This window comes from Falco peregrinus, chromosome 5, assembly GCF_023634155.1.
Source record: "Falco peregrinus isolate bFalPer1 chromosome 5, bFalPer1.pri, whole genome shotgun sequence".
In the NCBI taxonomy this organism is placed as follows: domain Eukaryota; kingdom Metazoa; phylum Chordata; class Aves; order Falconiformes; family Falconidae; genus Falco; species Falco peregrinus.
This window is the reverse complement of record NC_073725.1, coordinates 37,477,659-37,494,169: the sequence shown is the minus strand read 5'-3', so window position 1 is coordinate 37,494,169 and position 16,511 is coordinate 37,477,659. Positions and strand designations below refer to the sequence as shown.

The following is a 16,511-nucleotide window of genomic DNA, read 5'->3' as shown; positions in this document are numbered from 1 at the left end:
CGTTTCTCATTTCCTTCCAGTGCTCCACTGCCTATTAATCTCCATTCCTTTGTGTGTCATTCCCTGAATGTCTGAGATCTGTCTCAAAAGCCATATTATTCCCGTTGTCCAGATTTTCCCTCTGACTTTCTATTTGACTGACTATTTCCACTGCTATGGTGAAGGCAATACACACTGCCTATCTGCTATGCTTTTTCACCTCAAATACCAGCACTCCAAAAGTGTTTTTATTTTACTAACAGGGAAACTGAGGCACATCAGCTAAAGCTATTTTGCCAGAGACTATACAACATGTGAACAGCAGGATACAGACTAGAACCAAATCTCCTGACCCTTCCTTCTAATGCCTTGGTCTTTAGGCATGAATTGGAAAATAAACTGACAGAACTAAAAAGAGCATTAAAAAAGTGTCACACTCAAAATAAGATCAAAACAAGTTTTGATACATTGACAAAAAGGAAATGCTGATTGAAATCAGCCCTGGACTGATGATATCTTAATAGTCCTCTTGCTTCTGTGGAATTTTGTTACTTCTTCCATGATATCAAAGTGCTGTAGGTGCAGAACATTTCCCATGAATAAGAAGAATATCAGCCATCTAGCAGTTGACCAGATTTCCTTTCTCTTTGGTATACTATGCTATTCAACGCCCATTGTTCTAGCACTTAGACGGTTGATGTGTTTAAACCTAAATTAGAAGTTTTCGGTGAAAAGACACAATATAGCAGATAGACATTGTGGATCCATATGGCCCACTCTAAATAATACTTACCCCAGCTCACAGCTGTAAAGATTCAGTTTGAATTTTCCTGTGAAATACCTCTGCCTCTTCAAAAGCTTAATCTTAATTTTGCCCTCAACCCTGCAAATGTTTTAGCACAGGCATTTAAGTAATTCCATTAACACGTGTAAGTAACTCCACTGGTACTGATAATATACTAAGCAGATGCATATGTGTTTGGATAACAAGACCTTGTTTAGGTAAGAAAATATTCTTGTAATTTTTTTCCTTTTCTTTTGCAAAACTCCAGCTTTGGAGAAGGAATAAAAATGTTGCATAAATTTGAGGTAATAATCTCAAGATCTAATTTCATTTTATAGTCACACAAACCAAAATGCTTGCTATTCTTAGGACATGCACAAAAAAAAACCCCAAAACACTAGGCCAGTTACGACAATACGGGACCTGATCCTGCGATCATTCAAAATCATTCAGTACTTCAAGCAGGGGAAAAACTATCCTACGGAATCAAGCCCTTTGTGTTTTCGGTATTTTTTCAAAAGACGAAGTGGCGTAAATGAATATGTCCTAGAATGTTTTGCAATACCCGTGATGAGCAGAAATATTTCAGCGTTATTTCCAACGCAGAACCGCAGCAACAACACGCCATGGATACGCACGGCGGCACAGGGACCCGCGCGCGCTGCGGCCCCCGCACCCAGCGGAGCTCCGCGCAGCGCAGCGGGGGCAGAGCGGACCTGGCAAGGGCCCAGCTGGCAGCCCAGAGATCAAGCCGACTGCTTTATTGCTCTACATTAATAACACACAAAAGCAAAGCGGTGTGAGAATTGCAGTCGCTCGCTCCGCTTCCTGGAAGAATAATGCGCGGCTGGGTAACGCATTGCGGCGTTCCCGGTACCGTGTCCTGGGTGAAGGGAGCGGGGGTTGCGCGCTGGAGGGACCGGCCGCCATACCCCGGGTACCGCCGCCGGCGGCTGCCGTTCCCCGCCGAGGGCTCCGGGCGCGGCGGGGGGGGGCTGCGGGCGCCCGTCCCCGCCGTGCCCCGCTGGCCCGGGGGCGGTGGGCCCGCCGCAGGCAGCTGGCGGGTGCGGGAGGGAGACCCTCGGCGAAGCCCCATTGTTTAGATCTCTGTCACAAGTCGTGAGAATACTTAATTTCTTTCATCTCTGGAGTTTTCATTATCATTCAAATTTCATTTTCCATTAATTGATCGGGGATTAGCGAAGCCATTATGCAAAAATTAGACAAGCCAGACGCGATGAATAATTCATGACGGACAATTACACGTTATTCCTGGTGCGCTTCCTAACTTCCCTCCGACTTCCCGCCCGCTGCAGGACGGCCTTCCCTGCCGGCCGGGCCGGGCACGGCTGCGGGCGCTGCGGCAGCGCCGCGGGGCGAGGGGCGGCGGCGGGGCCCCGGGGCGGCGCGGGGCCGGGGGTGCTGGGGCCCGCCCGCCGCTAGGTGGCAGGCGCCGCCCGCGGTGCGCGGAGGGGCGCGGAGGGCGAAACGCGGCTCCCCGCCGATCTCACGATCCTTATCGGTGCGACCGCAAGCGCGGTTGGCTCGGGCGGGCGCGGCGGTGCCTGCCTGCCTGCCCGCCTGCCCGCCCGCCCGGCGCACCCCCCGCCCGCCGCCGGGGTGCCGGCCGGGAGCGGGAGAGGCCGCGGGCGCTACCCCCGCCCCAGCACCCGCGCGTCCCACACCCCTCACGCCGGGCATCTCATTTATCCCACCGGACAGTTGTTGCCCCATTAAAGCGCAGTCCCACCCTTCGCGAGGACCTTTCATCTGGGGAAGTTTTATGACACTTTGTAAATGTGCAAAGTTTTTAATTAGACTCGCCAGACAGCCCCAGGCAGCACTAGCGCCACGAAGTCTTCATGCTTCTCTCTGCTTTACAGCACAACAAGCCGCTCTACTCCTTTGAAGACAATGCCGACTATGTCTACGATGTCATGTGGTCGCCAGTGCATCCCGCGCTCTTCGCCTGCGTGGACGGGATGGGGCGCCTGGATCTGTGGAACCTGAATAACGACACCGAGGTGAGGCGGCGCGGCGGCTCGACGGCGGCCGGCGGTGGGAAGGCGAGGGCGGGCGGCCGGCGGGACCTTAACCCTGTGAGGGCCGGCGGCGCGGCGCTGCCCAGCACCCCTCGGCCCGCCCGTCCCGTCCCCGCCCCGCCGGGGGTCTGCGGGGGTGCCGGGCCGCCCCAGGGCGCGGGGAGCCCGGCGTCGGCCGCCGCCCGCGCCCCGGGACGCGGCGGGGCGGGCAGGTCCCGCTGCCGGAGGCGCCTGACCGCCCCCTCCCCCGCCCGCCGTCCCGCCCGCCCTCCTTCCCCCGCGGCGGCGCTCGGCTGCGGGTACCTGTCAGGGGCGGGGAGGGCCGGCTCCGGCACCCCCGGCAGGAAGCCAACGCAAACAAATACCGCGGTGCCGACTCGGGAAGGAGCCTCCTTCCCCTCTCTGTTATTTTAAGGTGCACTTTTAAACCGCGCCCGTTTCGTAGTTTTTTATTCACACCCCTCCCCCGCCTCTGGCACGCAGTGCCTGGGCCAGGCGCTTCAGAGGCCGCGGGTTCGATGCCTCCCCCCGCCCGGTGGGCGCACCTTGGCGGCCGGGCCCAGCTGGGCAGCCCACCGCCCCGCTCCGCAGGTGCTGCGCCCTTCACTGCGAGACCTCTTCTTCCTTCGTGTTCACCCTCAGCTCCAGATCCTCCGGACACCGTCGTCCGCAAGCCCTGTGCCAGCGCCAGCAGCGTGCCCAAAACCCAGCGTGCCCCTGCGGCTTCCCTCGCCTCCCACCTCTCTGAACTGCTAGCTGCTCCGCTTCAGATTTTTAAGCACAGGGCATCTCTCTCACGTGTTATTCGTGATCTTATACCCCCACTTTTTTTCCTCTTCAAAATTTGCCGCGAAGCTTAAAGGCACAAACACAAATGAAAAATAACAAGTTGGTTTTCCATCGCTATTGAACTAAATAGCGGGGACCACTGGGGAGGGAACATTGCACCTTTGAATGTAACTGGTGAGCAAGCATTAATCGGAGAGCTTATTGCAAAGACTGAGAGTGGTAGGTACCGTATTTTTTAAAAAGTCATTTTCTACGTGTGCGGAACACCCCTTTTTTTCTCCTTCTATTTCAGATTTTTAAAATGCCACAAACTTCTATTTATACTATTTTTTCTGGACTTGAGTTTCCCCAAAAAATGGTTTTGAGAAAACATGTCATGTCGCTTGAGGTCAGTCTTAGACAGCCAGCAATCAGTATTAAGCACGAGAATTGAAATGTTTTTCCACAGTGAAGCCTTGTGTATTTTTACTTAATGACATGTGAAATTAAGAACAAACAGGCTGTAAAAAATTTTTTTTAAAAAAATCACATATTAACTGACAGTTACTTTTTATTTCCAAAAAAGAAAATACCGAAGAGCAAGCGGCAGTATTTTCCCCCATAATACACCCTATTTTTTTTGTCTTTTTTTTTAAGATTAGTTAATATGGCTTTCACATAAACATGCTATAGATTTCAGACAGACTAAAATACAGGCACAGTTTATGACTTCCAGTGAGTGGTGCTTGCCATAAATAAGCATGGACAGGTAAGAGGAACCAGCACCGGGCAGTGCATTGTCAAGGGGAGCAGTGAGGCCTTTTGAAGTGTTCTGAGCAGGAAGCAGCGCAGCCTTTTTAATTAGAGCACATACAGCTGGAGGATATACAGGAGGAGTCTCCTCAGAATTTATTTTGGGAAGGGAGGGACATATCCTTCAGGTGTTCTCATTAATGCAGGCTTAAACACAGAGCATAAAACCCAGCATTTTAAGAAGAAGAAAAAAAATAACCCTTTCCCCCCAAATACCAGGGCTGAATCCTGCTCTGCTGGAAATCAACTGATGTTTTGCCATTTAAGTCAACGAGACCATAATGTCTTTCCAAAAAATTAGTCTGGACCGCTTGATCCCATTCCCATCAATAACAAGGCTGTATGTAGAAAACTGCTGATATATTTTCAGTGTGTTTACATATAAATACATAGGAACATCAGAAAAAAAAATAATTTCAAGCTCGATCCTGCTTTTCTTCTGCATGCAAGGCCACCCCTGATTTCACAAATTATTTCCATTCTGAGAGGTCAAAATCAGCTCTCATGTAAGAATCAGACTGGAATTATTTCCATGGTATCCGAGCTTTGTATTATTATGGGAATCGAATTTGCGTCTCTGGAGGCAGAAATACCATTTGGTTTCCTTACTGAGCACGGTGAAACAAATTTTAAAATCTCTATACATGATAAAGTGGCAGATTCTGAGTAGATGTGAGGTTTTGTTATGTGGGAGAAGCAGCAAATGTACCACTGAAAGAGAGAACTGTAAGCAGTTCTTTTAACAACGTAACTGAAAGTGATCGTTGTTTGCTTTTACCCTCTATCTGGTAGGTCATAATTAGCTTATAATTTTCAAGATTTCTGTAATTGATTATGCTGTTGAAGTCTGCACTGCTATTTGCTAAGAAAAAGTCCTTGTCAGCACTTTTGACTTTATAATAAGAAACCTTGAAACACCTATTTTTTGGATCATTATTACTTTTAGATGTCAGATAAGCGATGTCAAAGTATTTGTGAAGACAGAAGAAAATGACAGGTATATTGTGTTTAACTGCTAGCTATTGATAAAAATCTCTGTGTAAGAACTAGATATGATCGTTATTAATGAGACCTTGTTTTGTTTAATTTGGGAAATCAGCCACATTATTATTTAGGTATTGTTTTGTAAACCAACTAAGAAAATACCTGGGTTTAGTTAGATTATGCTACCTTCACATTTTTGAACTGTAACACAGTTTCCACTAGTGTTACTCACCATGTTTATTAAAAACATTTCTCCGGAGAGCTAAATGCTTTCTGATCAAAATAACTAAATTCATTTGACTGTACCACGGATTTAATCTGTCTAATTATTCTCAAAACCTCACTGTCAAGTAACAAGGGTATTTGTGTGCTTCATGTTGATCTGTGGATACTAGAAATTGTTTTTGTAATAGCAAAGAAATTCATCACGTTTTAATTTATATTTGAGAAATTAATATAAAAAACCCTTAGAAGGCAAAAAATGTTTACCCACTCCTTCATCCTTTTGCAAATAAGAGTATTATGTTTATGGATCAGTATAGTGAGGTTTGCAGATAGTTTCAGGATACCAAATGCCAGTTTCTTACCTACGTGTCTGTAACATTTCTTTTGTGATCAAGATTGGAGGTCTCTACGTTATTGACAAGTCTTATTTACCTATGAACTGATGTTAAACTGACTTACAAAACTGCTATTTTCTGCTGTGTTATGTCCCATTCGAATATTTGTTGGGGTTTTTTACGTGGCATACCTTAGCTTTGAGAGTGTGAAGATGGTGTCTATTTCAAGAAACAGAAAGCAGCTGTATTTGCGAGCAGTTTTTGACACTACATAAGCAATAAAAGTAAAAAAATAAAAATGTATTCTTATCATGCAGGTTTTTCTGACTGCATCTTTCTTAATCTGTTACCTGTTAAAATCCATTTCAAAATTGTTAAAAATATGACAAGCACCAACTTCAGAAAATTTATAAAGTATTTCAAATGTGATTTTAAAAACATAATGCTACCATTATAAAATAAACCTCTTATCTTTGAAATCTAAAATAGGCATGTGTAATTTAACCTATCACTACTGAGAGCAGACAAATCTATTTTAAGTTACTATGGTTTGACTGTATTTCTGTCCGTATCACTGGAGAAAAGGCTTTTTATTTAGATTTTTAAAGACTGTTTCATTATTGCTTTTGATTTTGTTAGATAGCTTTGTGGAATAGTAACAGGATTTTACAAAACCATCAGGTTTTGAAAAAAAGCATGGGTTGTGTCTTCTGTCTGCAGCATGCATGCTGCTTATTTTTATGTGGAACACTGAAAGAATGCTGTATTAACAGAAAAATCCCCGAAACACCAGCTCTAGAATTACATATTTCAGCCTTCTGAAAGATTTTGTGAAAATTCAGTGCCTTAAATATATGCTGTGTATATTTTTATATGAAACAAGTATCTTTGATTTACAGTTTTCTGAGAAACATAGCTTGGTTAGTGGATTAGTCCTCTGAAATGAACCATTTACTTGTTGTTTGAAGAAAGCCATTTCCAAATGTCACGAAATTAATTTTGGCTGGAATTAAAATATCCTTTCTTCTTTTTCTTTTTTTTTTTCTTTTTTTAGAAATCAGTGATCACAGGAGTTAAACTTGCTTGTTTTCTAATGTGATTTTTATCATGGATCAAAGACCCCATGTCAGATTTAGGCCATTGACTCTCACCCACTATGCAGTAACAGACTTGGGATGAGGAGTTAGAGCATGGTGCCAGCTCTTTTGGGTAATACTGGCCTTGCACAATGGGGAGATGAGTCCGGTAGCTTATTTGCATTTGAATGACTTCTTAAAGGAGAGGGGAGGATGGTATGTGCTTTCTGATTGCTCTCCAGCATTATTTCTGCATCACTCTGCAAACAAAATCCTCGCGTATTTCACATGTGTGGCTCAGAACATGACCACGAAGCCCTTTGTGGAGGTGACACTTTAGCTTGGCAGGCTTGTGCTTGAAGTGCACTTCAGTTTTGCAGCCTTGTGCCAGGGTCGAGGAGGAGGAGCAGGGATGGTCCAGGGGGGAGAGGAGCAAGGCAAGCAGCCTTGCTTCCCAGTCCTTGGCCTGCTGCTGGAGGCTGTGTACGCACTGCTACTGTAATAAGAGTCTTGGGAAGTCTGCAAAGGTTCGCCTTCATACTGTCACTCATCTTGTGTGACACAATGAAGGCGTTAGAGCTGAGAAGGAGGAGACTGGCATGGGAGCTATACGATGTTTGTTTTAAAATTATTTTTCTCCTGGATCTTTGGACCTATCTCACAACTAGAATATAAAGCTACAGCCAGAGAACCAAGACCAAGTCAGCAAAATACTGTTTTTGTTAATCTTGTCGGTTTGTTGATGTTCAGACCGGGCTTTAATACCACCTTCAAGCTGCTTTCTTCCTGCTTCTGCTGCATTGTGCTGACAACGAGAACAGCAGGAGTACTTGTCACTCATCCAGAGGTAACCCAGACTCTGGTTCCTGTCCAACTACCTCTGCTTGCCTGGACTGCCGTCCAGTTCCATGTCCATTTATAGATCCTGGGACACCCCCTTGTCCCCATCTCACCATGTGACTGAGGCCTGTTCCCCCAGGTGGATCTGGTGGAAGAGCTGCTTTTGCAGCTATCGTATCTTGTTTGCCCTGACCTAAAAAGCATTAAAGCTAAAAAGCCTTGTTTGGAAGGCTTTCGTGCCAAGCTACAGGCTCCTTGCTCAGGCAGGTTCTCCTATTAAAGGCAGTTGGGTGGAGCATTAGCAGACTTGCAGTTTACTGTCATTGGTCTTATGAGGTGACCTAAATCAACTGAGTGATCTACCTATCTGGGACAAACACCCATATGGTTCCTTCCTCCTCCAGCATCTTTTGATGCCCTCATTCCAGCGTAGATTACAAATACTTCTCCTAAGATCATGATCATTGCTTTATTCATCCCACGCATTAGCCAGATTCTTTATGTATTCTTGTGGATCACCTGTTAAGTTGGTTGACTTGGGGCAGGGAGGGGGGTTGGAAATTGGACAGGATCCAGGTGTATTTAAAGCAAAAGTCGTCTCCTGGGGATGTAAAAGAGAATTGTGGGAATACACTACAGGAGTTCCTAAATGTCAGCTCAGCTGATCTCATTTCTGCCATGTCCTCACTCTGAAGTGATTAGCTCAGGACTTTTCTGACATAGTACTTAAGTTTTGCCCTCTGCATCTAGCCGCAGAGGTGAATATGGATTTAAAGGATGTGTCAGCATGAATACAGGGATGTGTCTGCCAACTGTTACGTTATCTGGGCCCAAGTCAGAGGCCAGAAGAGAGAGCAGGACTGATTCCAAGTCCTACCCTCATTTGGTTCTTGGTCATAAGTCAGTAACTTTTGAGGAAGAAGCAGATGTGGTTTCACATGTCTCCGAGGTTAAGGAGAAAAAACTTTCTTTTACTGCACTTTACTGTCAAAAAGTCTTCCCTGCTCATTCCAAGCAGTCTCTCACTCTTTCCTCTTTTTAGCACATGTGATCGAAGAAACAATGAACCCTTTTTTTTTCCTACCCCCAACGAGGGTTGTATGTTAACTTCCAGCAATGCTAAGGGACTTGTGACTCACCCAGCTAAGCAGGACATTCAAAACTGACCCCTGGGTTTGCAGCCAGCGTGATTTTATTCTTTCCTGTTCCTATTGTTTCAACAGGTTCCCACAGCCAGCGTCACCATAGAAGGAGCTTCTGCCCTCAACCGTGTCCGCTGGGCCCAGGCTGGCAAGGAGGTAGCAGTTGGTGATTCAGAAGGCCGCATATGGATCTATGATGTTGGAGAGGTATTATTATTGTGTTTGGGGTGGGGGTTTTTGTTTTTTGGGGGTTTGTTGGGGTTTTTTTAAGCTTGGCGTCTGGAGAATGCCACATCCAAGTTTGAGAAGAAATCATGTATCGTAACACATGAATAGGACACCTTCAAAGAATAAGCCAGTTTTCTTTCAGTGGAGTCCCCTTTGATTTTGGGTTGCCAGCAGTGTGTTAGTTGTAAAGCTACCTTGCAAAAGAGTTAACTAGTATGTCTTATGAGAGAAATATTTCTTGAAACCTTTCACTGGTTTTAAAACTTTTTTTTTAGTGGTTCTATGGGTAAAAATTACAAAGAAACTTAAAGAGGAAAATAGAGGTGCAAAAAGAAGCTGTGTTGTTCTGACGCTGGTCCCGAAGGGTTCACTTTTTATAGTCCAGTATCTCTTATTTCATGACTGGCTTAATGCTGTAAATTTTTCTCAGCATGACACGTACAGAATATATCTGTTCTTTTAATACCAAATAATGCTGAATATGTCTGAATATGTGCAAAAGGACTAACCGGAGGAAATGAGAGGTGTCAGAGGATGGTTGGTGCATGTGTGATAAAGAGTACGTAGATGCTGAAAATAGCAGGATGTGTATTCTGTGTCTAAGGCTGCTCTCAATTCACCCGGCTACATCTTATAAAAAACATCTAAACTGCAGTGTGTTTGGCACTGATGGAATCTACCTCTTTGTTGATGAATACGGTATAAAGCGTTTTGTCGGCATTACAATCCCTTGGAACAGTTATGAGTGAATCTCTGAGCAATCAGCTTTTATGTAGAGAATTTGTTTTCCATCATTATCTGTGATAGGATACCGAGATATCCATCTCTACACAGTAGGGAAACATTATAGAATACATACAGAATTATCTGTAACTCTCATAAAGTGATTTTATGGCCCATAGCAAAATTGCTTGTGCATGACTCATATTTTTGGATTGCATTCACTTGTGCAGGAGTTGCCTTTCCTCACAAATGCTTGCTGAAACTTCTTGCCATATTGTTAACATAATTTCAAAATTGTCTAAGGTTACTGCATTCAGATTTCCACCATGACACTGGCAGGTCAGGCTGTTTTTGTTTATCTATCATTTTTGCATGACTGTTCCAAAAAGGTGGTTTTTCTGTCTTCCAAGTGATACGACAAGCTATGGAAATGTCTTTGATGACAGCACAGTCTGATCTTGTCTGGGAGTCTAAACGGGCTGTAGAAATGTCTCCTTTTTTGCATATCATACACCAAATCGTTCATAGGATTGTTTATCCCTGCAAGCTCGCTCAGGAGAAAATAGATTTAGTGTTCTATGCAGAAGTAGTAATATTTAGGTTTTTGGCCTTTCCTCTGTATCATCAGACTTCAGCTTGCAAAATGAGTCACAGTGATACACTCAGATCAGAAAGAAAGACAGGCTTCTAGTACTCAAAAATAAAAAAGAAGAGCGAGTCATTCAACATTATTTATTATTTGTGTGAGTTGTGTTACATAAAGTGTTCTGCTCTACCCATGCAGAGCCCGAGCGTCTCCAGCTCAGCTCCTTACATGCAAACAGATGGATGTCCATCCACATGGCTGCTGACAGATCATGGGCCATTGCCACCCCTCCTCCTCTTCTGTCGTGAATGAAGGAGCTCATTAATTTGTTACCTGGTTCATTTTGGCAGTATCAGTCTCTGCAGTACTTACTGTACCAAATTTAGGAAAAGTAGTCTGGGCTGCAACAGCTTCAGGAACTACCAGAGCTGCTGTGTTGTTAGTGGCTTTTTCTGGTTTAAAAAAGAAGGGTGCTCATATATTCTCCAGCATAACTCTTCTCACTACGAAGCCTTAAGTGAGATGCCAAAATACTTCACAGCTCAAGAGCCTGGAACCGAGGGCTTGTACAGTAACAGCCTCTTCAGCCATTAACCCTCTGTGCCAGTCCAAAAAGACTTCTTGAATTATTCCATACTTAGCTGTCCTCAGGCATGGCGCATGGAGGATTCACAGTGTGCATATGTACTTTTGGAAGTGTCTGGCAGAGATATGGCAGCTTTTAAAGGCTCTCTCTTCAGTGTGCAGACACTGGCCAGTTCCTTGGCTCAGCTGGGGTCCTCCTTTGACCATCTTTTGTGCATGAGTTTGATTCTGGGATATGATGGGACTGGTCGACAGTTTAAAAGGGACAGTCCTCCTCTGCCTGCCAGCCAGCCAGCCCTAGCCATATCCCTCGCTGCCCAGTTTTTGTGCCCGGAGCAGTGCTCCTGTCACCACCCACGTTGCGGGGAGGGAGATAGATCAGCAGAGCGGTATTGATTTATTGTTTTGTTTTGTTTTCCTTGAGGAATTTTTCTCCGTGAGCTGACTCTCTGAGAGTAGATGAGTGAGCATGTGGCTGGGGGCAAAGGGCTGGAGGCTGGGCCGTCCAGCACCTGGCAGCACCTAGCTTGCTTATTTGAACCAGCAGTATTGCAAAGCCTGACACTAAGCTGCGACAGCTGACCTTTCAGCAATAGCACTACTATTCTACCCATCTCCTACAGCATCAACTTCTGCAAAGACCTCATCACTGGAAAAACTCATCCCTGCCTGCCTGATAACTCAGTAGCATCCACTTACTTGAAGGTGCAACTCCGTGATTTAGGAAAATGGGTGTGATTAGTCATATTAGAAAGTCAGCAGGCCACTTTACAAAGACTCTACACACGCTCACCAAAAACATTAATACTCCACTTACACTGCATCCTTTTCAAAACCTTTCTTTTGTCAAGACTGTTCCAACTATGACGTTAAATCAGCTGTAAATTCATAAAACATGGTTCTACCAGGAAAAAAGTATTGATTTTATTTGTATTATAATAAGGCACAATGTCTTTGAATATCGCATTATCACAAGCAATATTACAAGCAATTCTTTTTTACCTGTTCAAACAGAAAAAAACTGACTCCTTGAATTCTGATCAGACCAGAAAACTTCAGGATATCAAATCATTAAGAAAAGTGTGTAAGTGACAGGAATTTTTACTTTGGTAGATTCATCGCAGTTTTAAGGAGCTATTCTAGAGAACATTAAAGTTACTGCTACTATTAACCCATATGGTGTAAAGTGAAAACATTATATGGCCTAAGTGAAAATGTAAGACACGAGGCCTAACCTTGCATATTTTGTGAAGGCAAGGAGTATGAGATCAGGGCTGATTTTGCTTGTCGAAGAATTTAGGATTTGGCCCTTTTTGGTATGTTATCCAGTCATAGTCTTTATGACACAAGAAATGGCAGAAACATGGAGAACGTGGCAGGCACCATGACCAGGGAGTTAAAAATAATGGTGACATTTTCAGTTAGGCTATATAATGTTATCTCCTTAGAGTATGTACTTTCAGTTGTTTGATTTCAGCATCGTGTCTGAAAATAACTGAACACATTTATTTTCACAGTGAGAGGTCTATTTTCTCCTCAATGCGTGTGCTTTATGCCCATTAGCATTAATGGGTGTTATACACACACTTCCAGGGGAGAGGAGACTTAAATAGTCCATATAGATGTGCTCTTGTGGATCAGTAACCACTGATTTAAAAGAATGTGAATTATAAAATGAAATAAAACCCCAAACACATAAAAATCAGATTGTTTCAGTGTGATGGGATCTTAAACCTATATAACTTAACCAGAGGACGTTACGAGGCATTGTAAATATGCATTAGTCTCTGTAAGATCTAAATATTCAAACCTTTGCTGGTCTAGTAGTTGAAGTATTATTATTGTGATAATATGTATAACTTATTTTAGCCTCTGTGGTCTTATGGCTTATTTACTGGGCAGCAAGTTTTCTGTATGGCAGAAACTGATTTTAACAGAACATGGACCACTGACTATAGATTTATTCACATGTCCAGATGATTGATAGTTAGACCTAACTGCACGTCTCTCTTGTAGATATATTTTCTAGAAAGCTTGCTCCCATTGGGCATGCTTCAGTGATGTTACACAGTTGCCGCTGTCATAAATACTCCCTAACAACCCTGTTTGTTGCTTACCTGGCTTATTGAGAATGCTCTTTGCACCCTTGGCTGTGAACGAAGCAGCTTCTGATCCACCTTTCCCCACCCCCCACCCCCACCCCGTGGTTAATCTCCTCCCGGTCATATTCTGGTAGCAGTGTGAATAAATAGATAGAAACTGTAAATCAATGATTTATCATTTGATTGTAATAAAATATAAAGTAAGTTTGCAGCACAGGACTGGAGAGTTTGAAATTGTAATCACAAGAAGCTTATTACTGCACATTATTTTGTCAAAGTAGTTACAGGACAAACTGTTGCATCTGTTTGGCGGTCTTTCAGACAGTTGATTCTAGTCATGCTTTTAAAGGGTGACTAGTATGACAAGTGGAATTGAAGAAAAGTAAGAAAAGGTCTTTCCCTAGACCATCCAGAAAAGCTGGCTCTGCCAAAGAAAGCAGTTACCTGGGATTCTTTACACAGTTGTTACCTCTGTCCTCATTTCCTTGCAGTGAAATCAGAATCATATTGATGTTTATGTGACTTTGTTAGGTTTCAGAGTTAGTATCTCCTTCTGCTGTGTTAGGTTCTTTGTGGGCTTCCCCATTTGCTCCATGGTGGGTGTTAATCCTGTATCTCATTTTCAACTACATGACCATTGAGGGAGGACCTAACAACTGCATGAAATATACAGATGAAGTGGTACAGTAAGGAATAGCCCACTTGTGCCTATAAAATAATTTCCTTTGATTTCAGCAGCCTGCAACAGCTGCTCTGAGATTCTTAGGATTCTAGACAGAGAGAAATGCATGTTTGTGACCAGCTCTCACATTTCAGCATGGCTATTGAGTCACTTGTTTTTCTGGGTAGAGTGGGGAAGTGTTGATACTTTGTACTCCTATCTTGAGATCCCTGTGTTTCACTATAGGTTTCATAGAGAAAACATACCCAGCATCTCTTTCATGCCGTTAAAAATTGCTGTAGCCCAGCGAGAGAAATACAAAACTCGATTTTTTGTCATGTAGTTATCCAGGTGGATTTTCCAGTAGGTTTACTTTCACCATCATAAAGCTCCTGTAGAGCATATATTGAGTTAGGAAATGTTTTTGCCACAAAAGCAGAGTTGAGACTCACCATAAAAAACTTGATTTTAAAATCTGTGCTGAGCTTCAAGTTCTTGGAACACAGAAAAATGGCTCACACATATCATGAAGACAAATTTGAACAATAGAAGGGGTTGTGCTTACAACCAAGTTTTATTCAAAAGCATTCAAAGATCAAGTAAGATACAGTAGTTACAGCAACATGCATAATCCAGGCATAAAAAATAATTAAATGGATTGTGAGGCAGTGCCTGAGTTTCACCATTGATATTTTTGCTAGGGAGGCTGGAACACTGGCCTCAGAGAATTTTAAAAGCATGTTTTAACAAAGCAGAATCTCTTAAGAGCTGTTGGAAAATGTAAAGAGCTAAGGTTTTGATTTGCTTCCCCTCCACCCCCAGTTATAATGTTCAGTCTTGAGAGACTTTTAAAACTGGAAGCTCTTAGAGATGACCAAAAAAAAAAAAAAAGAAAGAAAAAAAATAATAGAGAATGACAGCATATTAGCAACTCCAGCTTTTTACTTGAATAGTATCTGAAATATTGAACAGAACAAGCTCTTCATCCCTTGTCATTTGAATTTTGACTGATACAGCCAGTATTCACAAAGGGATTTTTGAAGTAGGTTAAATAAGAACTCCCTAATGAAAAAAACGCACTAGTTTGAAATCAGTCAATTTAATTACTGTGGTTTATGAAGGCCATTACCCATTGCTGATTACTAGGGTGATAAAATCTTTAAGCTTTGGTAGCCTCCATAGGGGGTGAGCCGATCTAAGTAGAGCAAAGTCCAGTCATTATCACCCTAAATACTTGTGTTTCTCATTACAATATTCATTACTTTAGGTTACTGTGAATGCTTTGAGGTCTTTATGTAAGCACTGGTTTATCCTCCCGTAGAAAAACAATGTTGTTATGTTGATAAGTTAAAACCAAGCATGTATATACTTTTACAATTTAAAATGAGGCTTGGCTACATCCAGACATAGAAACGCATGCGTTTACGCCTGTGAGTACCCCTGTACACTACTATTCATGGCTGTGTGCTTGTCAATACGGTCTTACTAGTCTGGTAAGAAATGGAAAAGGATATGAGTTACCTCATTTTTCCAGTCTGTTTTGGTAGTTAAATAAATTGGAATGGAGGCTTGTGATCCTAGTCACAGTCTTTTTTAGGGAAGTACTTTTCAAGAGGGAAAAGTGAGCCGTGATCTAACTAACCTGACTTACGCAAGGCTGGGTGCTGAGGGTTGGAGCTGTTTATCTCCAGTGCCAGCTCAGGGCCCTGCACTTCCCTTTCCCTGCCACCTCTTGCACATCATGTGGCATCACTGCCTCTGCCCTTCCCAGTCACCTTCATCACGGCCTTCTGACCTACAAAGCAGCTTCATGAAACTGGTGTTACTTAAAAGGTGACCTCAACATCATTTCCCCTCTTGTTGAAAAATGTGTATTTTTAAAAAAGACACTTGAAACGTAGCAGGGAGAGGTGTGGATCTGGGCCTGTAGAAAGAGGCTGAAGTACTTGGCGTGACTAGCCGAGGAAGTCTGAGCCTGGTGGCAATATAGATGGTGCATGTACTCACAGAGACAGGAGTGCTTGGGGACAGAGAGAGCGCGAAGCTGAGCATGCTGCAACCAGCGCATGTGGCTGCAAGCTGGCCACGTATTCGAGTCAAAAATAAGAAGAATATTTTTAACTGTCGGAAGGCTGAAGTTCCAGAGCGTGTAGGGACAGTGGGACAAACAGCCTTTCAGAGTGGAGCCTGTCAACAGGACTTCGTGATGTGCTGGTGTGTGATACAGCAGTGGGTTGCACCTGGTGTGCAGGGTCACTCTCCTGCCTATGCCACGACCTATGCTTGTTCTTGGTAATGACAGAGTTTCTTTTGTTTCAATATATGTATAAATGAACATGAAATTCCACTTTTCATTTTACTACTGGAATATTACTTGTTAAAACTGAAGGAGGAAGTGCCAGACTTTTAACAAAGATACTCTTCCTCTCATTTGTTGGTTAGACAGTGGAATAAAATGGGCATTAGTGAATACAGACAGAAAGAGGAGGTGGGAGGGTTAAGTAGTCATCCTAAAAACTCAATTGATTCTTTATCCTTACCTTCCAGTTGCTTGTGATGGAATATGTCAGTAGTTCTCCAGAGACAGCTTACTGTCTCCCCAGAGAATTTCATGGGGTAAAAAGACATGAGTTTCCAA

General features: G+C 43.5%; 1 protein-coding gene across 6 annotated transcripts in view; it reads left to right on the top strand.

Moving 5' to 3' along the window:
* The window catches only part of DYNC1I1 (dynein cytoplasmic 1 intermediate chain 1), a 193,937-nt gene that overhangs the window by 165,620 nt on the left and 11,806 nt on the right, over positions 1-16,511 (top strand). For all 6 annotated transcript variants that reach the window (XM_055806306.1, XM_055806309.1, XM_055806308.1 and 3 more), the window contains 2 exons: positions 2,647-2,787; positions 9,070-9,195. In XM_055806306.1, coding sequence (XP_055662281.1) covers positions 2,647-2,787; positions 9,070-9,195 — 267 coding nt within the window. The remainder of the gene's footprint in view (positions 1-2,646; positions 2,788-9,069; positions 9,196-16,511) is intronic.